This window comes from Morone saxatilis, unplaced genomic scaffold (assembly GCF_004916995.1).
Source record: "Morone saxatilis isolate NCDOM2014 unplaced genomic scaffold, NCSU_SB_2.0 Contig18, whole genome shotgun sequence".
In the NCBI taxonomy this organism is placed as follows: domain Eukaryota; kingdom Metazoa; phylum Chordata; class Actinopteri; family Moronidae; genus Morone; species Morone saxatilis.
In genome coordinates this window covers 3,128,594-3,140,593 of record NW_023339740.1, presented here as the reverse complement: position 1 = coordinate 3,140,593, position 12,000 = coordinate 3,128,594, and the positions used below count along the sequence as shown (strand labels likewise).

Sequence of the window (12,000 nt, the reverse complement as noted above, 5' to 3'; positions counted from 1 at the left end):
CATGAACACAATGTAAAATGGCCACTCACTTGAATTATCGGATAGTAAAGCATAAAACTAGCAACAATATGTGGCTGTTGTGTCAAGATAGTCCAGTGTTTGTCTAGGATGTGCTCTTACCCAGAGGCACTTGGTGGCTAAATCCTAAGCTGTGGCAGTGTGTCTTGATATACTACTGCTTAGACATTAACAAATGCTGCATTTCCAACAAAGCACCCAGAACTACTTTTAAAGGAATTAAAAAGTTCCTTCAGCCTGTTGTTGTCTGTGTTTCCACCATGGTCTCAAGACTCTCAAACATTAGGCAAATTAGTCTGCTGGTGTATGAAAACTCTCTTTTTGTGCACAATAAATGCTCAATAAGGCTTGGACTTTGTTGTCGTTCCATCTGTTGTATGCTTTCTTCTGAACTCTGTGTTGATGTGTCGCAGCACAATGAACAAAAACTAAACTTGTTTCAGCTGCAGATTTTTAAAGATGGTGGCTGAAATAAAATGCTGCAAGCACTTGACCAATCAGAAACATTCAGTGCTGCAAGTCCCTGACCCCATTTTAGGTGGTAAAATAATGAAATACAATGAGTTCCCCCAAAGGTTCCTAGTCCCTAGGAAAAGTTCCTATGACTGAAACACAAAGTAATGTTAAGTTTATGCTAAAATGCTACATGAGACCCAGTGTTCCAAATGTTTTTACCTGTAGTAGAGGAGCTCTGACTCCAGCTGGAGGATGTGTCTCTGCAGTGCCGGCACATGACTGGCCTTGGCTTCCAGTTCCTTCACCTTACCCAGGCCGCTGAGCAGCGCCTGCCTCGCCTCCTCCACCTTCCTCCTCATGCCCGCCTGCTCCCTCTTCAGGGCTTGGTTGCAGTCCTCTAGAGCGGCCACTGTCTCTTTAGAGCTCCACAGTTCCTGCTCCAGTCTCTGATTGCACAGCATGGCCTCCTCTACCTGGCGGTCGCTGGAGCTCCGCAGAAGTTCTATCTCATGCATGATGTTCTGCAAGCTCTTCAGGCTGCTGTAGGTGCTGCTTTTCAGGTTGGCGTTGCTTGTACTTTTCTGGGCAGCCCGTTTCTGGTGAGCAACAAAGCAGCCTTCCTCTGGTTTATGTTTGGAGTGGCTTTTCCATAGTCCTACCTGAACAGAAGTACAACGGGTGAATGGAAGGGACCAGATCAAGATATTCATTAAAACCAGTATTGCTTGACAATTCTGGTATCTAAGTTGTATGTAATGGCTTATATTCTTTTAATAAGCTATCAAGTCAGTGTCATCATTCAAGGATATTGGATTTCTCATCTTTTAATACCTTTATTACTGCAGTTCATCAATCATCAATAAAGGTTTTTGTACCAATTTCTTTGTACCACTTTCTTTCCTTTATAAATCATTAATTGATGCATTATTGATCAGTTATAAGCCATTAATAAGAATAACATTTGGGTTGTGGAAAATCTCTCTTGCTGGTAAGTCATTAATAATAGAGTCATTAACGAAATAATTTAATGAAAAAATGTAGCGTCTCTCTTTTTAATAAGCCATGGAGTCTGCTATTATGAATGTTAGTTAGATGTTAATAAGGGCTAATGAGTCTTTCAGTGGCTAACAAATCATCAAAATATATTACCTTTCATAAAGGGTTTATAGTAAACATTGTAACTGATGCTTGTATTAATGATTAGTAATTAATTTACTAATGCTGAATAGAACAGTTATAAGACATGGGTTGCCAGGTTGTGGAAAACCCCTGCAGCTGGTGTTTACCTTCCTCTAGGATGACAGCAGCTTTGTCTTTTTACTTAGCTCTTTAGTTCAACACCCATGCAGTGGACTGTTTGACCACTTGCCTTCTTTAAAGGGCAACAGGGAACCGAAATATATGTAGGGCTGCACAATTAATCGAAATATTATTGAAACTGCAATACGGCCAAGTGCAATATGCAAATCACAGAAGATGCACTTGTTTGATAAAGGCAAAATGTGTGACAGAACAGCATTATACTGAAATACTGTACAAATCTCAAGATTTAAATAAACATGTTTGTTTGGGACCCCAAAAAACTAAATGATGCAATATGATGTTTTTACCAAATCATGCAGTCCTAAATAGCCTACATGTAGTAACAACTTATTTACAACAGCAAACTTGATGGACTATCATAAGAACCTTTTATTAATAATTCATGAACATTTAGGATTGCAGAAGACTAACTTTTGCTGTCTGTACTGCTGTTGACAGGCACAATTTATAGAGTTTATTGTAACTAATGTCTTTATTAATGGTCATAAATCCTTCACTGTGCTTTATAGATCAGTTATAAACCATTGTTAACTTGTGAGTGTTGGTGGCAGCAGTTGTCTTGGGGTCCATTTGCAAGAGGAGTCCCTCCAGACAAGGCTGGTGAGAAGGGGGGGGGGTTATGAGCACCCATGTTACTTTATACAAGGGCTGTTTGCGCCTATTGTTGGCCAACTGACAGATATTACTATAACATTCTATACAAATTTTCATATTTAGCCCTCTTCTATCAGAATACACTCTAATGCAACACCAGCATTGCAGGCGCTCTCACCTGCAGAGCCAGGCAGCGGGCATCACTGCTCTGCAGAGCGGCTCGCATGTCCTCGATCAGCTCCCTCAAACTTGCATTCTCGTCTTCCAGTTTTGATATTCGGTCCTCGGCTTCCTCCAGCGCCACTATCTCCTCGTAGCACTCCTTGGTGCAGGACCCGAGCCTGCAGCCGGAGGCGTGTCGCCCCTCCGAGGAGGCACAGGAGCCGCCGCTCCCACCCACAGACAGCAGCTTCTCTCGCCGCCTCAGAGGGCTCCTCAGGCGGATCTGAGTCTCTATGTGCTCGCTGTCCTTCCCGACCAGCAGCCGGCCGTTCTCGTACTGACACCCCGCCTTGGTGCTGAAGTACCCGCACAGTTTGGCGTGGAAGTGCCTGAAAGTGAGCTCGCTGGGTAAATGGTCTAAAACGCCGGCGCATTCTGTGTCCTCCGAGTCTTTGTTCAGTCCCAAAACTTCACACAAGATGTTAAAGTCGTCCACGGGGATTTTGCCTCCGCCTTGATAGTCCATATGATGGAAAATCTCCTGTAGGTATTGATCCAACCCGGTTGCCAAAACTATAATTTCGTTCTCCACCCCCCGGTCCAGTCCGTAATGGTAAGCCAGAGTGCTGACTATCCATTGCGTCCTGCGCGCTGGTCGGCTGTATGGATCATCCATCATTTCTACTCAGCAACATCATATTCCCTCACACTGAGCAGATCCTTTACAATAACTCCTCTAACATCGCCCTGCTTGTGTGCGTGCGTGTTCATCCTCTCAGCAGAGCACACTGGCGGAGCTGAAACGAGGCGTGTGTTAAAGACAGATTTGAATTTTAGCACTGCCCCCCAAATCCAAAAGCAGGGGTCCCAACCAGCAGTGGAGTCAGTAACATACACACACTGTAACGGTCTCACTGCCTGACTATAATTGCCACCAGGTGTGTAAACTTTTGTCATTCACTTGGGTAAGACCTTGTTAAGATGTAAGATGCCCAAGGGACTCATAGGCTGTGGAGCAGAGGTACAGTCTTTTTTCAACCGAAGAATTTTTACTGCAGGTTTTTTTTATGCAGGGGTAGAACACAAGCTTATATATTAATGCGTTTTGCAAAATTTGCACCTTGCTTTGCCCCTGATGTAGCCTGCAGGAGCTGGTTTCTATGCCATCAAGGGTTTCTCATCAGCACACTCTTAAAACAAATGTTTTGGCTCAACAAAAACAATGAACAGTTTGTATTAATCTTGAATGATGGCTACTTCTAATGAAATTATCTTGAACAAAGTTGAGTTAGGGGAATGAGCTTTTCCTCCACAATCAACAAGTTTTTAAGTTGATTACGCTACTCATAACAAAAAAACTAGTCTTTCCACATTGTTTATGTCATTGCAACTTATTAAAACAATGCTTGTAACTTCAAAGGTTTATTTAAATCAATAAATTAGACTTTTTATTTTGCAACCATAATTTTTTTTAGTTAGTAAAGAAAAGGGAGAAATATCTAAAGGCGGCATTAGTTATCCATTGTTTTATTTCCAAATACATGCCTTTTTTTAAATGACTGGATGAATCACTAAGTCTAAAATGTGGCCATAACAGATGAATGTGTTAAATGTGACAGCCAACTGGGGGGGCCACTGGCAAGCCACCCCTAGATCCTTCCATGAATATATCCCCAAAAATGCTGGGTTACTTCCTCATTACATTGCCTAAGCCTATATATCTAAATAAATTAAATTTAAAGCTTCTATTATTTTAGAGTAGTCTATACCTTAACTGCAAACTGTTTAAACTTGTGCTTTCTTGTCAAGGCTCAATACCTTTACTAACTAGGTGTGTCTGCTTTTAGAATTAATAAACCTGATTATTGCCAAGAAGTGTTGGGCTAGTTACTCAAAAAATGTAATTGATTCATTACACACTTATCTTTTTAAAAGTAATATTATTACTTTACTTTTTCCCTGCCTACAGTAATTAGTTATATTACTTTTCTGCTTCTCCCAAAAAATTGTAAATTGTGTTCTTTCTCCCCAAAATTCAGACTTATGTAGAATAAAATCCCGTGTTGTTTGTTAAAATCAAAGTAATGGAATATTTCCAGCTGCTGAATGTTTCCATCTTCCAAACTAGTTTCTTCCACGATTACAAAAATAAATCCAAGGATGTGATTGGATTGTTGGATTTTTAGATCAGTCGGAGGTGAATAAAAGTAATGACACTACTAGTTACTGAGGAAAGCAATATTATTACTGTAGTACTATTAAAAGTAATGAGTTACTGTCCAACACTGTCGCCAGGTTATCACATAGCCTACAGGGAATGTGCCTTGGTGCACTCATAAAACGTAAATAAAATGTAAATAAAGATTACAGTACTGTACTGCAAGTTAACTTCAGTCCATATATGTTTTTGTTCGGGCAAATGAATCTTCTTGAGTTGAACAAAAATAAAACAAATCATTTTCTTGATATGAATTCCGATAGTCCCAACCGCACGTGAGGCCAGCTGCGCCTCACTTCCTTGACTACAGCGGTTGTCATGGCGACGCGTTGCACTCATAGAAATCATAGAGCCAGGTTGAAGTCTGTGTGACAGCCGGACCCGCCTCAGCGCTGCACGACGGCACAGGACATTATTTCACTAAGTTAAATGACTTGGCAGCTTTGGAACTTGTAGTCCAGGTAAAGTGTTAGTAAACTGTAGAGTGACATAACGCTATATGCTGTATGTCACAATGAACTCTTCAAGAGGACTTTACGCTGTTAGCTTAAACGGGACACTTTAGACTCTTCACACACCGAGCAACAGCAGCTGAGGTGAGAAAAACTGCAAAGTAATGTGTTGTTTTAATATTGAATTATTAATATTATTACTAACTTAACGTTAAATCACAAAGTTGTCAGAGATATTGTACCGTTTTCTCTTTTTTTTCCTACATTACCAGAACTTATTTTGTTGATGGAAAACACCACAAAGCTAACGTCAGTTGTTAAAGATATAAATGATATATTATAAAATTATATTGTATTTATATAGGCTAATATAAAAACTGCTGTCAAAGTCTCATTTTGAACTCTTTTAAACTTATTTATTATTAATTTATTTAACTTATTGATGATGTGTGGTGTGATGAGGGTATTTTAATTGTTTTTTTGGTGACTAATTAATGAATAAATTCATGCAATGTAATATACTAGGGTACATATACAATTCAGGTGTTTTATTTGTAAAATGTAAGTTTTTTAACCCCGTTTCTAAAGCCATTAAATATACTGTATAATCTTTTAATTTATTAGTTAATTTACCGCATTGTAGGGTGAACACATTCCTGCCTCAGTACTGAATAAGAATCTCTTAAAATGTCAAAAAACATTCCAGACCACCCACTGTAAACCAAACCCAACATTAATAACACCTCATAAGGATAATATAAGATCATTGTCACATGTCTCAAAGTGAGATAAATGATCGGATTTCCGGAAAGTGAGAATTGTGATCAACTATCTCCTGACTATTAGCCCTTACTTTTATGGACTACATATGAAATGTTAGCGCAAATATCCCCCTGCTGTCTGTTTTCATTTGCCCTTTTCCTACAGTGTTCTTCGCTGAAAATATTCCAGTGGACTCAGACCCCATGGAGAAAATGTCAGAGACGGGTCTTTGCAATTTGCAGCAGTCAGACTGCGAGGATGTGGAAGTTGCAGACAAAAGACAGGAAGACGTCCTTGAGACCCATTTGTTGTCCATGGAGCTTGGTGTGGAAAATAGGTCAGGTTCAAGGGAGGATGTTACACACACAGATGACAGCTCCTATTACGTCACATGGACAGTTTACATTGCTCTAGCTGTCCCGGGAGGTAAGTTTGTCATACAGAACATAACGTGAGCTCCACAGGGACACTGAAAAGCACTCAAACTGACAGTCAGAAGGACGAGTAAGTGAGGGAATATTAGTGTACTGAAATGTACTACAAATACAAATACAGGTTCATTACATCCTTGATGTCATTCATAAACATTTGTTCGTTTTTAGGAGAAGAAATTGATGTCCCTGAAGCTCCTGGAAAGGCTAAGAACACAAATAAGGATTCATCTACTGTTTTGGTGAAAGCCCATAAAGCTCAGAGCAGCTATCATATTGAATACAAGTTGCCAGGTGATACAGAGAAAGTCAAATTGGACCTAGTAGTGTTTGGGCCGGTAGCAAAAATGTACAAAGAAGATGAGTTCAAGGTAACCATGACCTGGTGCATGTGTGTGCATGTCTATGTGTTTGTGTGTGTGTGTGTCCCCTTAATGAACAATTCATGAACATCCTGAATGAACAACAATAAAGCAGCTCCATTGTCTCCAGTTACAGTAAATGACCCATCACTGCACATGGGGGTTGTTATGTCCTGATAGGAGTGATGATTTCTGCTAACAAACACTTCCTTCTGTTTAGTAAAATGTGAATTTTGTGACAGATTCTAAGAACATGGCACGAAGGAGATCAGACATGGGTTGGTTGGACCCAGGATTTCAACGTCAGAGTCAACAGGGACATGTTGATCGGTCTACTCCCTCACAAGATCAAGCTCCACATATGGAACAGTAAGGAGAAACTGTCCAGCCAGGCCCGCTACGAAAGACTGAAAGCCTTGAGACTGCCTCAGGATGAGCTTGAAGATGCAACACACATGTGTGGTGAGCATCACAACATGTCCAAACATTATACTTGATGTGTATGCTGTGTTTTTATTTAAAATGATTTAATACAAATCTTCAATCTAAGGTGGCATCAAGACTATGGTAAACAAACTGAGAACCTTGTGTGAGAGGAAGTCAAACACATCCAATAAGCACAAAAGTGATATCTTGTTTGATTCTAATTCAGAGGTGCACCCCAAAACAGGTAAATCAACATTTTTTGCCTTATGCTAAGCTGCAGTACGTAATGTTTTGAAAGTATTTTTTTGTCATATTTGCTGAAACTTTCACTATATCCTGACAGTAGTACATGAGACACATACTCAGGTTCCTCTGGCTCCTCCTAGTACTCCTAATGGTGTTTGCAAGAATCCACCGGGCCTGGACGAAAACAACCAATCAGAGCTGAGAAAGATAGCTGATTGTTGAGGCTCATTCCCAGGGCGTCAAATATAGACTGGGACCCCTGAGAATGAGACTCAACAATTAACTACCTTCAAGCTTCCAACCCAAAGCATCTTTCTATCTTTCTCCATATCTTTGCCCATGTGAATATACCTCTGATAGATAAATACATATTTTCATAACACTTTTAATGGACAATAACTTGCCTCTCATCAAAACAGGATTTCAAAAACCCACAATTGATGCTTTTGAACTTGAAGATATCAAAAAGAATGGCACTGCCTCAGTTGAAATCAGTCCCATTTATTTGCTAGCAGGTGAGTCAACATTTAATTCCCACAAAACTCTAAAAACAGTGTTTCCAAACCTATTTGGCTTGGCACCCTTTAAAGCAATACTAGAAAATGTAATGGAATTATTTATAAAAATATATAAATGTGAACCAATGTAATTACTGTACACACAAAAATTACACAAACTTTTTTTTAGGCATTACTGGGGGTCGGGGCCCACTTTAGGGGTTGCAAAAGCTATGTGGGGGGTCACAGACAAAATATGCACAGTAGGTCTATATCTCAGTATTTGGTTCACTTATGTAAAGAAAAGTAAATGTAATGTGAATTGTCTAATGGACAAGCACCATGGACAAGAACACACTGAATTTGTCTAAAAAAGAAGCCTAGTATGTCTGTATGATTGCTAAAAATAAAATACATGTTACAGACAGAGAATTGTTAATTATTATTGTTAATAATAATTAATCTGCTGAAAAGTCTTTCAAATCACTTGTTTCAAACAAACGTCTTGCAGTTACTTAGTTCACTGTTTGGGTTCATTTTGGAGTTTTGAATATAATATGAAATATCCATTAAATATGTAACTTATTCAGTTTACTAAATGATTGTCCCTTAAGGAAAAAGGTTGGGAACCACTGTATATGGGAACAAGACAAAGAGTCTACAGTTATGCTAACAGCTCTGTGAGGCTGTATTTAGACACAGTGGTTCTTTGCACTAAATGTTCATGTTCATCATCTGAGTTTAGCCTGTTAGCCTGCTAAAATTTTCTAATTAGCACTGAAAAGTGCAGCAGAGACCGATGGGAATGTCATTAGTTTTACATGTATTGGGTTCTGAAACAAAGTATTAGACAAACTGAAAATTTGACCTGATGATGGTGCTAGATGAAAGGTCAGAGGATACCCAAAGTTATTACAGTTCATACTGTGAGGAAAATTCTAGCCAGTGTTAGTTTGAAATATTTTTTTCTGGACCAAAGGGGCCATACTGCCACCCTACACCCTCACCGCTAGCAAGGATAAAAAGATTTAAAATGTAATTTTCATTAAAGATTGAACATTATCAAAATTATTTTCTGATTGCCAGGTGAGACCTCATTGACTGAACGTTTCCCAGTCTGTTCATCTGGTGTATTTGAGGTCATGTGCAACATCTCTCTAGACAGACCACTAATATCTGAAAAACTTAGGGCTGAACTCAATCCAATGGTCATCACAATCTTGTCGGCCACCTCAATGCCTTCATCCCCGGTCCCTTTCATCATCCTACAGGTATGACTTACATGTTCATTAACAATGTCATAATGAAGATATGGCTTGTACTGTACACGTGTTGAATACACTCCCTCCTCATTCACTATTTAGGTTTTATAGTATATATAGTATAAAAAATTCTGTTTGCAAGCTTTGACATTTAGCAGCGAGCTCTGATGTGACATAGTTTAAATTTTTGTTTTCCCAGGACAAATGTGCACCCGTCTATTGCCAGTACAAGTTCCACAACTTGAGCATGCACAGAACAAACTATCACAAGCATGGCACCAACATCTACTTCCGAGATGTGAATGTGATCCTGACTGGCCTGATGAGTCCTGAAGAGCTCAGAGAGTTCTTCTCTGGCCCTCCTCTGGAGATAGAGGTGCATGATCGTGACAGAAAGTTGGAAGAGCTGCCAAAAACTCCAGCAGTGTCTGGCACAAACTCAGATGATGACATTCTGTGTGGTGCGGTACTATTAAAACAGAAGACAGCAGTCATTAACTCATATGGTATTGCAAGCCTGAACCTATCTGAGCTGCTACTTGGGAAGAAAAACCTAAAGGTGCACTTACCAATCAGATGCTGCCCTCTACCTCCGCTGCTGGACAGGGAGCGAAGTGCAAGGGGCAACAGGATGACAGACACAGCAGCTAGCAGAGAGCCCATGCCACAAGGCCATTATTTTGACGCCAATTCTCAACTCAAAGTCAAGGTTGAGATAGCTTGTCCACTCAGCGTTAAGAACGGCAGCAGTGAGTCCTGTGATGGTCCATTTGGGCGCATCGTCTACCTCTTTGATTACAACAACTTCTCTGTGATGACCGAGCTGAGGTCAGAGATCCTCAGAATCAATGCATCCGCTTTCCATCTGGGGTCACGTTCCCTCGAAAATGTAGAGAAAGCCCTATCAAATTACATAATGAATTTCAAGCACGACGAGAGCGAGGATCTGGATTTTGTTACGGGATTCCACGTGCTAGATAAGACGATGCACATCTTTGTTCTTGAAGGGCTGAAACATAAAGCAGTGAGGAGGCTTTGGGAGGCTGTTCCTATGAAGTAAGCCCACAAACACTGTCTTGCCCTAACAGCCCATGATGCTAACAGTTTTCAGCTGTGCTGTCCATTTAATAATAGTGTTTAAATTCCAGTGAGAATCCTGCAGTCTGTGTGATGTCTTGCAGGCTAAGTGGGAGTGAGGAGGAGCAGGTGATAGTCCTCTACAACTCAAACCTGGGTTTCTTCAAGCGCATCTATGACTCATTAGATGTGGGCCTGACTCCTATCCGTACATATGAGTCACTAGCGACCATCATGAGACAGCCTCTGGTCTACATTAGAGGCATGGTCCCCCAACCCTGCTTTCAGGCTTTGTCAAGGTACCCAAATAGTGAGATTACAGTGGCCATATACAATGGCAAGGACCATAACTGTGATTTGACTCAATTTACAACAAACCCTGCATGCTTTACATCAGTGGTTCTATTGTACAGTTTATTAGTTGTTCTGTATTACATTGTTCGAATAAAATATGAAATATCCATAAAAGATGTCCTTTAGTCAGTTTATTGCCAAATGGTCGACATGAATGTTAAACATACACAGAAGTATACACTGTTTACTCCTGACCTTGGCAATAATGGTTTGGCAAACTGATATTGATTCAAGGTCTACTTACTAGCTTTCTTGCCAGGGCTTTGAACGGCAACTCATTTTCTCAGTTATAATAATACAGCCAGTCAGTACAGCTTGGATCAAGATTATTTAGTGTAAAATAAACCAAACTAAAGTACAGATCATGTAACTAAAGTTTGCATGATTTGTAGTGGAGCAGCTAAAACTTGTAAAAACACTGGTATGATCCTTTAAGCTCTTGCATGAATCTACTGGAAGTTGACTGAAGGCCATGTATATTTTTGGATTAAATGTGTAATAAATGGAAAGTACTTGTGTTTTCCCTAGGTTAAGCCAGCTTTGTCAAGTAAGGCAACTCAAAGATGCAGTGCAGTACAACCTCTTCCCCTCAGCTGACATGATACTCAGCATGAACAAGGAATATGGCACATATGCTGAGCATTGGGAGCAAAAAGCCGGTGCAGACACTGAGGTGGACATGATGCCCACTCTACCCATCCGGATGAAAAGACATGCAGCACTCAACACACTCAACAGAGAGTACACGAAATGGAAACGCAGCAGCCAGCGGTTGGCGCTCAGACAGTGCAAGAACTACATTCAGGTCAGTCGGCTTAAATTGTTCTGAGTAGAATCTAACTTATAAACAGAGCCACTCATATGTTAGGAATATTTTCCAGGACAATATCAAAAAGGTGCAAGAGGAAAGTGAGCGGTTACAGAAGCCAGAGGCTGCTGTGTTAAAGGTGGAACAGTCTACAACCAGGCCAGCACACAACTACAGCATCCAGACCTTCAACTCAAATGAGCAAGCCAAGGAGCTGCTGCGCAAAAAGATGGCCCAGGTTCGATGAATTTATAGAAAATAATATATCAGTATAGCTTGGTGGCTCGGAGAACACCGCTGTCACCTTAAAGGTCCAGTGTGTGACATTGAGGAGGATCTATAGGCAGAAATGGAATATAATATTCATAGGTATGTCTTCAATCTCACCGCTAGATGCCATTAAATCTTACACTCTGGTCCTTTAAGTACACAATCACTTCATTATTTAGACTTTACATTTTCTGTCAGCTTTTGAACACAGGTGTTGATTAGTGGATGTAGTCGTCCTTTCGTTATGCAGGTGATTACTTTCAGGATTATACACTAATAAAA

At 40.2% G+C, this 12,000-nt stretch overlaps 2 protein-coding genes across 2 annotated transcripts in view; one reads left to right on the top strand and one right to left on the bottom strand.

Moving 5' to 3' along the window:
• Window positions 1-3,359, bottom strand: part of efcc1 (EF-hand and coiled-coil domain containing 1) — a 19,735-nt gene extending 16,376 nt beyond the window's left edge. Inside the window, exons 1-2 of the mRNA XM_035662796.1 lie at window positions 2,570-3,359; window positions 694-1,133 (exon numbers count right to left, since the gene is read on the bottom strand). Of these exons, the coding sequence (XP_035518689.1) occupies window positions 694-1,133; window positions 2,570-3,232 (1,103 nt within the window). The 5' untranslated portion in view covers window positions 3,233-3,359. The remainder of the gene's footprint in view (window positions 1-693; window positions 1,134-2,569) is intronic.
• A 5,487-nt stretch (window positions 3,360-8,846) lies between these two features.
• Window positions 8,847-12,000, top strand: part of cfap92 (cilia and flagella associated protein 92 (putative)) — a 3,715-nt gene continuing 561 nt past the window's right edge. The window contains exons 1-5 of the mRNA XM_035661684.1: window positions 8,847-9,218; window positions 9,409-10,265; window positions 10,391-10,585; window positions 11,169-11,445; window positions 11,522-11,686. Coding sequence (XP_035517577.1) covers window positions 9,090-9,218; window positions 9,409-10,265; window positions 10,391-10,585; window positions 11,169-11,445; window positions 11,522-11,686 — 1,623 coding nt within the window. The 5' untranslated portion in view covers window positions 8,847-9,089. The remainder of the gene's footprint in view (window positions 9,219-9,408; window positions 10,266-10,390; window positions 10,586-11,168; window positions 11,446-11,521; window positions 11,687-12,000) is intronic.